The sequence below is a fragment of the Podarcis muralis genome, chromosome 5, assembly GCF_964188315.1.
Source record: "Podarcis muralis chromosome 5, rPodMur119.hap1.1, whole genome shotgun sequence".
NCBI lineage: Eukaryota > Metazoa > Chordata > Lepidosauria > Squamata > Lacertidae > Podarcis > Podarcis muralis.
Window position 1 is genome coordinate 46,502,317 of NC_135659.1, and position 14,508 is coordinate 46,516,824.

Below are 14,508 nucleotides of genomic sequence, written 5' to 3' on the forward strand. Positions count from 1 at the left end.
CAACATATGAAGACCTGATGACACACTTACTGTAAACTGCCCAGAGATGCTTAATTATTGGTGAGTATATAAATAGGGATGCGGGTGGCGCTGTGGGTTAAACCACAGAGCCTAGGACTTGCCGATCAGAAGGCCAGCAGTTCGAATCCCCATGACTGGGTGAGCTCCCATTGCCTAGTGCCTGCTCCTGCCAACCTAGCAGTTCAAAAGCACGTCAAAGTGCAAGTAGATAAATAGGTACTGCTCCAGCGGGAAGGTAAACTGCGTTTCCGTGCGCTACTCTGGTTCACCAGAAGCAGCTTAGTCATGCTGGCCACATGACCCAGAAGCTGTACACCGGCTCCCTCGGCCAATAAAGCAAGATGAGTGCTGCAACCCCAGAGTCGGCCACGACTCGACCTAATGGTCAGGGGTCCCTTTACCTTTATATAAATATTATAAATAAATACAATTTCAAATATTAGTATTTTTACCTTTCAGGATCATACTCCAAAAGTAATGTCCTTTTCCAGCACATGGTTACTGGAAAGCTTGTATTTACTGCCAATGTCATACCACACAGTGAAAGTGTGAGAAAAGTCAAAAGAGCTGACTTGCAGCTAAGAGAGGAGTGGAACCCTGAAGGAACTGAAAATCCCTCTTCCTATGAAGAAGCCAGAAAGAGCTTGCCCACTTCTATCTCATACAAAGGGTGAACAAAGACAACCATTAGGCAAGTGATAATCTACCGAGGTGTGCATGTAACCACTTTATAAGATGGTCATAGAATCATAAGTTGAAAGGGACCCTGAGGATTATCTAGTCCAACTCCCTGCAATGCAGGAATATGCAGCTATCCCTTACGGGCATCGAACCTTAAACCTTGGCATTATCAGCACCACGCTCTAACCAACTTAGCTGTCCAGCTGTTGTATTGTCATTTGTACTGTCCTGCGGAGTAGTGAGGAATCTTGTCACACCTCTGAACCCAACCATAAATCTAGGAAAGCAGAGGAATGGCAAGATTCTCCTCACCAGCTGGCAGGGTGATAAAAGAGAATACAGTCAAAAAACCAGCTTGTTAAATGGTTATTCACTCATATTCACTCACATCCAGTACTGTTCAGGACATAAGAAATAATGGAACTTTCTCCTGGTAACCTCTTGATGGGATTATTGCAGGGGTTGGGAGCTGTTGGCCCTCCAGATATTTGCTGAACTACAATTCCCATCAGCCCCAGCCACCATGGCCAATGGCCAGGGATGATGGTAATTGTAGTCCAGCAACATCCAGATTTCTAGAGCCCTAAAAGTTTGAAGTAAAAAGTGATATAAATATTTAGAATAAATAAACTACTCCTGAAGAACTGCTATAGATCTTCAGTGCAAATAGAGCATGAGCAAAGAACATATAATTAACAAGAGAACAATACTGAATCAGGATTTTGAAAGTCTGCCTTGAAAAATAATGGGAGGGGCTTTTTCCCCTAAGAAGCAGCAGCAGCTTACTTTAACATAACTGACTGGCTTGATTTGTCCCATTAACCTACTTTGTAGCATCCAAGTGAGATGCCCCAACATTGCACAAATACACTAAAAAAAGTAAATAAAGACAAAGGTGGCTAATAAGTTCCCACTATTTCATCTTTATTTTTAATTTTTTCCTATTGAAATCTACCATACAGTCTCACACATACACACCTGGCATTTAACAGATATGCTTTATGACTACAATTCTCTGAACATTATGAATGGGTAAGGGCAGTTTTACATAAGGCTCTCTAACCTCCCTCTAAGAACAGGCCCGAACCCTTAGGGATGCTCTTTTCAGTTGGCAAGAGAGGGAGAACTTTATGTATATAAATGCTGGGTCCAATCAAGTTCACTGGAATGTGACTTTTTCCATTACTAAGCCATGAAGTTATTGAGCTGGAACAGCTGCAGAAATTGAACTTTTATGACATCAGAAAGCTTCAAACCTCAGAAAGTTGAGCGCTAAAAGTGGAGCTGGAAACAACAAAAGCTTGAATAAACTGCCAAATATAAAATAAACTAGTTTCTAAATGACAGTTGTTCTTCTACTCAGAGTTCATAAATTTAGTATGATCAAAAGGAATTTCATGAAACAATCACCCTGAATGGCCCTTACTGGGACAAATGGCATTTGTCTGAAATGTTACCCTACCTCACCTACTAACAACTACTCAGATGCAAGTCCACTGAGTACAATGGGGTTTATAACCAAAGGATTACAGTGGTACCTCTGGTTACATACTTAATTCGTTCCGGAGGTCCATTCTTAACCTGAAACTGTTCTTAACATGAAGCACCACTTTAGCTAATGGGGCCTCCCGCTGCTGCTGCCACGCGATTTCTGTTCTCATCCTGAAGCAAAGTTCTTAACCCGAGGTACTATTTCTGGGTTAGCAGAGTCTGTAACCTGAAGCGTATGTAACCCGAGGTACCACTGTATAGCCAAAGTGATGTACAGCATTCAAAGGGAGGGGGGTGCTGTAGTGCAGAAAGGGTTAAAGCGAAGGCCCAGCTGTTACAGCATCCACAGCACCACTTGATAAAATTGTATCATGTTACTTGGTTAGAACAATGTGCTTCCAAGAACAAACAGTATCGTTCCTAGAATGTCTATTACAATAAGAAGTGATAGTTGCACACATGTGAAGAGCGACTTACTGGATGGTGCCTGTGACCTCGTTGGTGAGGAAAGACAAACTGCACTATTTCTTTGTTACGGCAGCACCATATTGCCACATTAGGAGAATGCAGTTTTACTATATCACTCAAAGGAATTACCTCATGTAAGTCTTTCAAATAAATAGGAACACCTGCAAGGATACCCCAACCTGGTAACCTTTCCTCTTTGTAGATATTTCTATTTAGTACTTCCAATGTATTTTACCTCATGTCTTTTGTACAATAGTGGTTAGAGGATGAAAAATGTGAGCGTTCCTCTACTGTCCCACTCACCCCTACTTCCAACCTAGGAACAGGACATTGTGCTGGGTAAAAGTTAGTGCTAATACAACCCTTTGTGTATGTATAAAAACACAAAGGAAATGATATAAGTATTAGGGGAGATCCTTGCTAACAAATTAAGTTTGCAAGTCCAACCTGAATATGGATATGGCACCTCCAAAGGAATCAGTGTTGGCATTCTATGTTTTGGGAAAATGTGCTTTTGCTGTTAAAGTCAGCCTTGTACTGGTGGCTACAGCCTAGTTATGACACAGTGAATAATACATAAAGGTATTGTAACAAAAACAGAAAATAAATTACAGGCTCACAAAAAATATTTAAAATCGTGACCTGATCTCTCTAGAACTTGCATAAATCAATACAGCCTTTAGATTTTTTTGCAGCTGGAAATGCTGTAACAAACATCACCATGGGTGCAATCATATGCCCACTTACCTGGCAGTAAACCCCTTTAACTCGATAGTTTTCCTTCTGAATGAGCATGTATAGTATTGTTCTGCATATATGCCTTTCTTTAGAAATGCAATGCTTTTCTAGGAGTTGATGGCAGTTTTTTAGGCTGCAATCTTATGCTCATGGACACTGAGTTAGCTTAATGTACTAATTAGGACATACTTCTGAATGAAACATGCACAGGATTGAACTACATTATCCACTTCATAATGAAATATGCACTGGTGACTCTGGTTTTCAGTTATTATAGCCTATTTAATTAAAAGCTCCTTATGTTTAAGAGCCAGTGTTAAAGTATCAGATGAACCAGATCCAGCAGATCAATTATGTCAAATGCAATCTCAAAGTCTATTTTAATAAAGCAACACTATTTCAGGTATTCACCATATAGTTGGATTAAACACAGACACACACTCAATTAAAGGAAAAGTATTTAAATTTTCAAGTTGAAACTAGCAATACGAATTCAACTTTCATATCTTTGCCAAAATTAAAGTGTCTGCAACAGCAACTGAACACATTTCTCCATAGCTCTAATAGTTTTCAAGCTTAGCTCTAACAATGGATTCACCATTTGTGCCACAACAAAGAACTATTTCAAGCAGCACAGCAAAGCAGACTAGCAATAGTTGTGGCTTCCAGGCACAGGTGTACCTGGGACACCACAAAAGAGCCCTAACTCTGGCCAACAGGGGGAGCAGCAAGAAACTAGCCAGACAGGTTCCTGAATGCCAACAGGCTTGACCACAGCAGGTCATGACAAAGCCTGATATTATATGACCTTGCAGGTCAGGCACACTTCTTTGATTTAAGCAGAGCAACTCAGCTTCCTGCCTTATATTTCCCACTCTCAGCTTTTCCCAATACCCATATCATCTCCAATGACTCAGTAGGAACCTGACATGACAAAATATCATTATTATAGTATTGTCCCAGGAGATCTTTTGGTTTGGAATCACGCTATACAAGCTAGCTCATGTCATCATACTTCATCCCAACATTTAGTATGATGGGAGGAGTTCTTTTTCCAATTCCTTCAAAATCCTTAACATCCCAAGTCTTTATGTAGCTTTACTGTTACACCTGAAACTAATCAAAAACTATTTCTAGGTTGTTGGATAACTTTTATTAGTTTAGGAAAATATTTGTGCCTCATCTTTCCATTCATACAGGGCTCACAAGGCAATAGTAAACAACCATCTGTATCAGGCTAAGAAACATGATTTCCTTTACAATTGCTTAGCACTTAAAGGAACCATAAAATAATCCTTTGGGATCATTACTCTTTCTAAGCACATTTACTTGAAAATTTAAATTACTTCCAAATAAATGTGAATAAGAGGGAAAACCAAAGTGGTGCATGTGAATACACAAAAGGTAAAGGTAAAGGTACCCCTGCCCGTACGGGCCAGTCGTGTCCGACTCTAGGGTTGTGCGCTCATCTCACTTAAGAGGCCGGGAGCCAGCGCTGTCCGCAGACACTTCCGGGTCACGTGGCCAGCGTGACGAAGCTGCTCTGGCGAGCCGGCACCAGCACAGCACACGGAAATGCCGTTTACCTTCCCGCTATGAAGCGGTACCTATTTATCTACTTGCACTTAGGGGTCCTTTCGAACTGCTAGGTGGGCAGGAGCTGGGACCGAAAGCCGGGAGCTCACCCCGCCGCGGGGATTCGAACCGCCGACCATACGACCAGCAAGTCCTAGGCACTGAGGTTTTACCCACAGCGCCACCCGCGTCCCAGTGAATACACAAGCATGCACACAAACCTCAAAGGAAAAAGTTAAAGTCAATCAGAATAGTTTTTTTTTTAAAAAAAGATAAGTAATTTGGAATTAGCTTAGAAAAGCACTGGTTGGAAACTGTTTCCTTATAGACAAATGAAAAGGTAAGAGACATATTGTTGTCGTGAAACTGTAGTAAATTACTGTATTCCTTTATTCACCAGTGTTATATACAAATATCCTTTGTTAAATATTCAAGTGACAAAAGTTTGCCACTAAGAATGATATGAAATATAAGAAGTATAATAGTTGTGGAAATATATGCTCACCAATTATTACTCCAAATCAGGGGGGGAATATAATGGGAAACATGAGCAAAATAAAATGGTAGCAGACAAATATTTTCTGCCACCAGTTGCTAAATGTGGTATATAACAGAATACATTAACTCTTTCCTGCCTCAGCTCCTTCTGTTCCATTAGTGTGAGAGTTTATGACCTATATATTCAGTGTATAATTGGGGTATATGAGGGGATAAAGGAGGGGTAGTAGAGATAAGTGGATACAGAATTGCAGCTTAAGAATGTTCACTCAGAACTATCCACTGAGTTCAATCATATTTACGCTTTAGTAAGTATGTTAAGACTGCAGCCTTCTAACTTATGCATCTTTACCTAAAAGTAAATTTCACTGATTTCAATTAGACAAAATCCTAAATAAGTGTGCACATAATTGCAACTGTGCAGAGCCTATCCTATTCATGTTTATTGAGATAACCTGAGTTCAATGGAATATACAGTACACCCAAGTAACTGTGCATAGGAAAAGCAGCCTTCCATAGCAATACTCAGAAAGAAAAAGTCCCACTTTTTTCAGTGCCATCTATTTCCCAAAAGTGTGCAAAGTTATGCACAAGATTCAGATATTGGTGTTCCTTCTATAACATCCCTGCATTCTCTTCTTTTGAACCATTCACATAATCCATCAGAGCCAACCTATAATTATCATCTAAAACACCTCTAGGTGACAGATATAAATTAAATACTTCCTGTAATTTTGTTAACTATGAATTATTTGAATATTTTGAATGACTTTACATCCTGATATTAAATACATGGAAGTAAGTCCTTGCAACATGATAGTTGTGAATGTGATCCTGATTAATGTGCATGCCAGATACATGCATACACCCAAGGTAAAAATGAAAAACGCCAAATGAACAGTCTCTTCTACGTGCAGATATAACTTCACTGGATGACTGCTAGTGTTTTTAGGAGCAGCATTTTATCAAACCTCATTCCAAAATACCAAGGCTGCAATCATATGCATGCATGCTTCAGTTGGAAATGTATCTCATTGAACTCAATGAGAGTTCAAATGGCCTGGTCTACATGTCACATTAAAACCATACTTAAAAACAAAATATGGTTTAATGTGAATGTGCAGTATGCTTTAAAAATTGTTGCTCCACTCCAATGTTTGAAACACAGATATATAAGCTAGGGGCCAAATGGCACCTTTAATCAAGGTTACAGTCGCCAAAATTGAATGTCTAGTTGCCATTTTGGGGCAAGATGGCTCTAAAGTCTTATTTTTCAAATGATGAACTGACTGTGGTTGATTATCAGTTAAACATCTGGCTAGTGCAGATGACAACCTTGAACTAGGAGTTGAGTTGAGAACTTAAAGAAGAAAAGTCACTTGATCCACATATATATTGGCCTATTCCTGTCCCTTTTTCTTAATGGTCACTCAGACCATTCTTAACGTAAGAATATTCTTCACAACTGAGCAGGGCAGTGGGGTGGGGTAAGTGAAGACAAGCTACAACAGTTAACTATAGTGTTGTTCACTACTCCTGTCTAAACATCAGGAGTTAAAGTTTTGCAGGACCTCCTCCATCAGCTTGAACAGATCCAAGTCTTGGCTTTCCCAAGTGCAGACAGGCTGTGCAAGCAGGAGGAGTGAGAGCAGCAGGGACCCGGTGCAGCCCTGCCACAGGGATCAGGTGATGGGGCAAGCGGGCAAGTGAGCTGCTGGCCTCCAAGCTGGGCTCAGCACTGCTACTTGTAGCAGGACCCCAGCCCTGCCTCACACAGATGGAAAAATGTGGAGTGGTACATAATGCTCTACAAAAGATGCAGTCTTCTGCTGCTACGCAACTGCGCAAATCAGCTGGCTTGCAGAAGAAGAGACTGCCCTTTCGCTGAAGCACTATGGTGTGAACCAGGTGACTTGTGCCATAGCATGGCAGCAAAAAGCCCCGCTGCTGTGCACCAGCCTGCCAGATGGTGGAGATATTGGGCGCCATCCTGGTGCACAGGCATCTTCACTTGGTCGCAAGTGGCCGAAAGCCAAGCGCAAAAAATTCCGGGGGAATTTTGAACATGGCTCCACTCCTGCTGTATCACCAGGAAACAAGTGACTCTCTGGCTTGCTGTGATGCCTGAACATGGGTTTGTGGTTTGTTTTCCCCAAACACATAATTGAGAAGTAAAGTAAGCCAAGATTCACATGTCACAACAAGCCAGACTATCTTGTTTTCCAATGGGTCAGCAGCGGACAAGCAAAGGGAGAACTTTTGAGCCGTGTGCACCTTGCTTTTTTACATTAAACCATTGTTTGTTTTTAACTATGATTTAATGTGCTAAGCTTACCAGGCTTATGTTTGAGATGAGGGTGCAAGTCACATTTCAAGATTCAGTGCTTGCTAAGAAAACATCTCATATCCTGTAAAAAATAAAGTGATGGGGGGAGGGGGAGAATCAATACTTCCTTTATCTTAAATAAAATATGGAAATATAATTGCTTAGAATCCAAGCCTTATATTTTCATAAAATAATTCATTCTCTTTACAGCTGTTCTAATACCAAGGAATAAATCTAGATTAATACACTGTTAGATGTAAATCAATGAGACAAAAATAATTTATTGTTTCTCCAAAACATAAATAAGTGTGTTTTTCTGGTTATAAAATGAACACAAATACAGATTAAAATTTCTTCATATATTTTGACATCAGCAAAAATATTAATGAAAAACAATAAAAAGCTAATAATCCCAATTCTAAAACTTGCAAATTCATACCAGAGAGGACACAAGGGAAAGAGAATAAGAAAACACCCAGGAGGAAAATGTCATTGCCCTGGCCTGCTGTCAATCACACTTGGGAGAAATAGGATCTATTGCCATAAGAAAGTTCAAAATTAATGATTGGAGTTACTGCTTTTGCATATAATGAATGGCAGAATAAAGAAACTGAGACAAAGATACTGTGTGTGTGTGTGTGTGTGTGTGTGTGTGTGTGTGTGTACAGTCTTCGCCTTAACAAGGTAATGAGACAAGAACAACACCAGACAGTGATGTCACCGCATGAAGAAACAAAGGAAGCTGCACTAGCTGAAAAACTAGAACCCCTGTTCTGTGGCCTAAATGAAGAGACTATATCTGAAATCATCATTTAAAAATGTAATAATTAAGTTATCAGGTCCAGAAAAACAGTGTCATCAATTAGGTGTGAAACATGCTTACACAGAGGTAATCCCCACTGAAATTTGGAGCTTGCTTCCAAGTAGAAATGGTTACAATCTGTTTTATTCAACACAAGATGTAGCTCTGTTTTATTTTTGTTGCTGTTATTTATATTTTGCCCAGTACTGTGTTCCAAGCTTACTTCTGAAAGCTGTTTTCTATAGATCTGCCTTTTAAAAAGGGAGCTTGGCATATTAAAAGACAAACACAGCAGCATTTTAAAGCTGAAAATCAGACAAGAGAGGCACAGAAGAAGAAACAAAGAAAGTCTCCCCCATCAGGCTGAAAGCAAGAGGTTCAGCTTCGAGAGAGGTCTGGACAGTTGTCAAATTTCAAACCTCAGGAGTAGAATAAGCACTGGGGGTGGGTAAGGTGGAGGCAGAAGGGAGGCCCCCAATTTCTGACATTCACCTCATGCGGTATAAGTATTTTGGTTAATATCGATTCCTAGCCGCTGCAGAAATGACACAAGTATGAGGGATTTTCATTTAAAAAACAAAACAACAACACCCCCAACAAAACTGTGTACATGCACACAAATATCAATAAATGAAGCCTCTTCCCCACCAGGTTGTCCTGTGTTTTGGGGTTTTTTTGTAGCCTTCCCGTCCACCTTTTAAATTCCTCTCCTTCCCCACCCCGCAACCCCAGCCCCGGGTTTGCCCGTCTGACACGCGCAGCCGTTCTCACGGCGACCCCGACCTCCTCTCAATTTGTTGTGTTTCCCCCCTGCCCTTCTCCTCACCCCCCAACACACGGTACCTGATATGGCGGCGGCGGCTCCTGATCCGGCTCAGTCCCGTCCCCATAGCTGGCCCTGTCCGACTGGGACTCGTGCAGCAGGGAGATGTCATCCGAGGTGGGGGATTTCAGGCAATTCCCCATCTTCCCCAAAGGGAAGTGGGGGGTCTCCTCCTCCTCCTCCTCCTCCTCCTCAGAGACACAATGGCAGCTCCGGGCGACGGCTTTCCTCCGGCCTCCCCTCAGCAGCAACAGCAGCAGCAGGAGCCCAGCTCAGGAAGCTCATGCCAGCCTGCCAGCCTGCATAAGCAGCTTAGCCCCGAGTCGGCTCGCCCCAGGGACCCGCTGCCTCCTGCCCGCCCGCCTCCCCCTCTTCCTCGCCGCACTCCGGCGGAGAAATGGCAGCGGGGTGGGGAAGGGAAGGGAGAGCGGTCTTAGCCCTCGGCCGCCATCAGGGCCTCGGCGTGGGGCTTGCTTAGCCCTCCGGCGGGGGAACGGGCAGGGGAAGCGGCGTCGGCGGCGTCCAGGTATATACACAGAGCCCGTCTCCTCCCTCAGCCCCAAGCGCGGTTCTTCTTCCTGGTCACCAGCCTTCTGCGCACTGAGCTTTTGTCAGGCAGGCCTCTCTCGCTCCGGAGCTCCTCCTCCTCTCCTCCCTCCTCTCGCCCTGATGTCTACAGGCCCGGCTTCTCTCGCTGCACGCCTGGCCCCCACCTTCCCCTCCGAGCCAAAGGGAGAAACAAGCACCTTCAGGATCTGCGGCGGCGTTGAAACCAGCGGCTTTTTTTCCTTCGCCAAAGGAGGCATTTTGTCCCGATATGCTTTCCGTATTAGGTTCCCGTCAGATTACGCGTCTCGTTCTAAAAGGAGGGCCTCCCCCTCCCCGACACAGCTGTAGCACTTTTGTCTGGAAGGTGTAACGTTGCATCCCCTCAAATAAGAAGCAGCTGGCAACCTTTCTCCGTTAAGACCGTCGTTTTAATTCAGGGCAACTGTAGGGAGCCCTATCCTATTTATATACTTCCTGAGAAATCCCAAAGACTTGCTGCCGGATAAGTATGTTGGAGATGACAGCATTAATATGTTGGCTACTTCCCCATTGCGCTGACAAGTGTTGTTTTCTCCCACTGTGTTGTTAGGTGGGGTGCATATTCTGATTCAGACTGGTAATGGCGAGCATAAAACCAAGAGGCAACAATGGTTTTGTATTAACTATTAAAAAACAACACTAGTGTTTATAACAAAAAATAAATAAAAAATTATGAGACACCAGAAATTATTCTCTAGCTTTGCTAATGTTGTTGTAGGTTGGCAGGGAGCTGATTTCCCTAAATTGTTGAGTGCCAGATCCTCCCCATAATTCCTGGATTTAGTAAAAGTCAGAATTAATCAAGGTTTGATTAAACTTTGCCAAACATGGACACCCTCTGAATTTAGTTATGCTAACGAGCCAAGGCAGCTCTGCAGAGCTAGCTGGATGGGCCATTAGTAGTGGACAAAACCATCAGAGGGCAAAACTGCCCTCTGCCAGGTGAGGGAGAGTAGGACCTCTTTGCTGGGTGCTAGTGGCCAAAGGCAAAGGCCAAGTTTAGAGTTTCAACTCTGAATGAAGGAGGTCCTTGAGTCTGTAAGCAGGGAGGAGAAGGAGGGAGAGAACTGCATGTGATCTGGGAATGACAGCCAGGAGAAGAGATACACAGAGCAAGGCTTTTTGCTGTTCTTTGAATCAAATGCTGCACTTACGAAGGCCAGACCTGCTTGGAATGTGAATTCTCACAAATTAGCCCTTCATCTGTGTTTAAGTTGTATATATGTACAAATAAACCATATATCATAAAGATGCCAGTCTCCACTGTGTCTTATTCCCAAAGGAAACACAAACCCTGGGTAAATGCCTAGAATCCCTGAAGTGCACCACTCAGCAGAGATTGAGTGACTCAGCAGAGCCTTATGTGACTCACGACCACAGCACCTGAAGGATAGCCTCTCCCACATGAACCAACCTGAACACTGCATTCTTTACCTGATGCCCTTCTCCTTGTGCCCCCTTTAAGGGAGGTGCAGAGGGTGGGAACACAAGGACGGGCCTTCTCAGTAGTGGGTCTCTGTTTATGGAATGCTGCCCCCAGGGAGGGAGGCCTAGCAGCAGCACTGTTTTTAAACACCAAGCAAAAACATACTTATTCACCCAGGCCTCTGGTTTGTCACAAGCCAGTGGGACCAGGGTGGGCTTTTTGAGGAGTGGTCAGATCACCGCCTCTTTCAGGATGGCCAGGACCACTCTCTCCTGCAAGGATACATTGATTTACCCCTGGACTCATCTGGTTATACCATTTCAGCAAGTTCTAGCAGGACAAGGGGCAAGAAGACACATCTGCCACATTGTCCTAAGCACCTTGTCTGCACGGGTAGGCTGCATCCACCAAAACTGATCCCATAATGCTGCAACAGACATTGCACCTCAGTGGAGACTGCAGTGGATGTGGCATCAATATTGCTGTAGAGGTGACTTTAGCCTTGAAGTGCCTTGCAAAGTATTCACAGTGGGTTTCCGAAGAGTCTAAAACTTTATTCCCTGGAGTAAGTGTTAATAGCCTTTTAGCAGGCTGGCTACTATCTTTGAAACTGGGAGGCAATCCACTATTGCTAGTAGGATTTAAAAAATGGCTTCAGTTCAGTTCGATTTGGAAGTAGACTGCTTGAGACCAGATAGAAAAAAGCATCATAAAAACTTAAGCTGGTCATCTCAGTGGAGGTATTAGTACCAGTCATCTGCAAAATAAGGACAGGTTATGTAGTGCTAAAAAATAACCCACCCATATTTCTACTACCATAAGCCAGGTGGTAAAAAGACAGGAATTCAAAATTGTGTCTACTCTTTATAGATCAATTCTGAGACTATAGCAAAAGGCCACCTTAAGCCCCATCAAATATATTTATAAGCAATTTTAAGGAGAAGGGAATCATATTTTTCCTGCAGTATGTCATCAAAGTTTCAGACTGACTGTCCAGAAGAAAGGAACTGTCTGAGAAGTGACAAAAAACAAGGGGCCTGTTCGTTCATCAGAGATCACAGGATGAGACAAAAGACAAGGGGCCTGTTCATTTGTCAGAGATCACAGGATGAAGGGAGATCACCATGCTGAGATTCAACATTGTTAGTTTGTGGCCAAGGTGGTTGTTAGGGCTATTGTGGGTTGTATTACTCACCCTCTCCATCAACCCCGCAAACTCCAAGAATTAAAAGTCTACCCTGCAAGAGGCTTGGCATGCCTCCATCTGATCACAGATCCCCTATCCAGCTTAACATATACATTTTCTACTCCCCATGTGAGAGGGCAAGATTTCAGCAATCCATTTGATTACTTCATATGACTGTGATATGGCACTGTGGACGAAGGCTGGCACAACAAAACTGACAACACTTTGCACCACAAGTTAGAACATAGATGGAATGCACAACCCTACCAAAGTCAGTAGGAACACAATATTCTTCCCCCTTGTGTTAATTTAACATGGTGACCACAAAAATATTAACTCAAAAACATGAGTAATTGTTGAACTTCAACAAGTATCGCAGTGACCTTGTGAAAATTCTGTGTAATGAACAGCACAGGTAAAGATGGCACAGTATCATACACAGGTATCTGTGATTCACCAAGGAAAGGGAAAGAGACAAAAAAAAAACAGTGAGAAAAGAAGCACTGAAGCAAAAATCAAGTTCTCAGACCATGTGCAACCAATGGAGCAGCAGCAATTATTTGCCAGCACCAGACTTTCACTGGGCCACTGCTGCCACACATAAGTTGATGTACTATCATGATTTGTGTTTTGAACCAGAGTGTGCTTTGAACCAGTGTTTTTGAACCAGAGTGTGTTTCGAACCAGAATGCCACTGGTTCATGTCTCATGGCCTCGTCCTGGTGGCCTTGAACTTCCTAGGTAGCTTTAAGCAAGTCACTATTCTCTCTCAGTATATCTGCAATATGACAATACTAAAACAATACATTTATTGTCATTGTACAGCCTATGTGCAATGAAATTAAATGAGCCTCTCCCCCACAAACACTCAATCTCTTATCAAACAACACACCACCTCGCAAGTCAATTTCACTATGTTATTTTCCGTTCAACAGCCTAACAGCCCATGGATAGAAGCTATTTTTTAGCCTGTTGGTACGGCTGATTAATCTTCTACCCTCGGGCAGGAGATATAGAAGTATAAAGAGGTGATGGCTGGGGTGTGAGTCATCCCTGAGAATTTTTCTCGCTCTCCTAAGGCAACGATCCCTTGCGATGTCATCTAGCGGACTCAAGGGACAGCCCATGATATCATGTGCTGTATTCACCACCCTCTGTAGAGACTTTCTGTCCGTGGCTATCAGGCCAGCATACCACACTGTGATACAATATGAAAGGACACTTTCTATTGTGGACCGGCAGAAGGAGTTCATCAGCTGTTGTTTAATATTACTTTCGCAAGACCCTGAGGAAATGGAGTTTCTGTTGGGCCTTTCTGACCACCTGAGTTACGTTGATTTTCCAAGTGAGGTCCTCGCTAAGGTAGACTCCCAGGAATTTAAAGGAGGAGACTCTCTCCACACAGCCCCCCCCCCGATATACAACGGGGCAGATCCCCTCTCTTCTTCTGGAAGTCCAACATCATCTCCTTTGTCTCACTAATATTTAGGTGCAAGTTATTCTCTAAGCACCATGTAGATACTTTTTGAACCTCCCTCTGCAATTAGGCCTACTTTGCAAGGTTGTTGCATGCAAGGATTATTGCAATAATTTATGGAAATGCTATAAACAGCAGAAACGGTCTAAGTTCTCATAAATGCTACGTGATTTTCAGATTTTCCTACTAAAATCTGAATGGTTTAATCATAAACATGTTCTGTTAAATAACATTCCTCCAGAGGAAAATGGGATTTGTTCTGCTGAAGTACTGAAATTTAATTTATGCCACTATAAGTATTTGCCTATTCACAGCCATCTCTATCTTGATCTGAGAAGGGAAAACCCAAATTATGTCCATACTAGGAACACTGGGAGGGACGCAGGTGGCACTGTGGTGTAAACCATG

General features: G+C 42.8%; 1 protein-coding gene across 2 annotated transcripts in view; it reads right to left on the reverse strand.

Annotated features, from left to right (window-relative positions):
- RNF11 (ring finger protein 11) overlaps window positions 1–10,067 on the reverse strand; it is a 35,709-nt gene extending 25,642 nt beyond the window's left edge. Inside the window, exon 1 of one of the 2 annotated variants that reach the window (XM_028733516.2) lies at window positions 9,444–10,067. In XM_028733516.2, coding sequence (XP_028589349.1) covers window positions 9,444–9,566 — 123 coding nt within the window. In that variant the 5' untranslated portion in view covers window positions 9,567–10,067. The remainder of the gene's footprint in view (window positions 1–9,443) is intronic. The other variant, XM_028733517.2, reaches the window with a different exon arrangement.
- Between the last annotated feature and the right edge of the window lie 4,441 nt (window positions 10,068–14,508).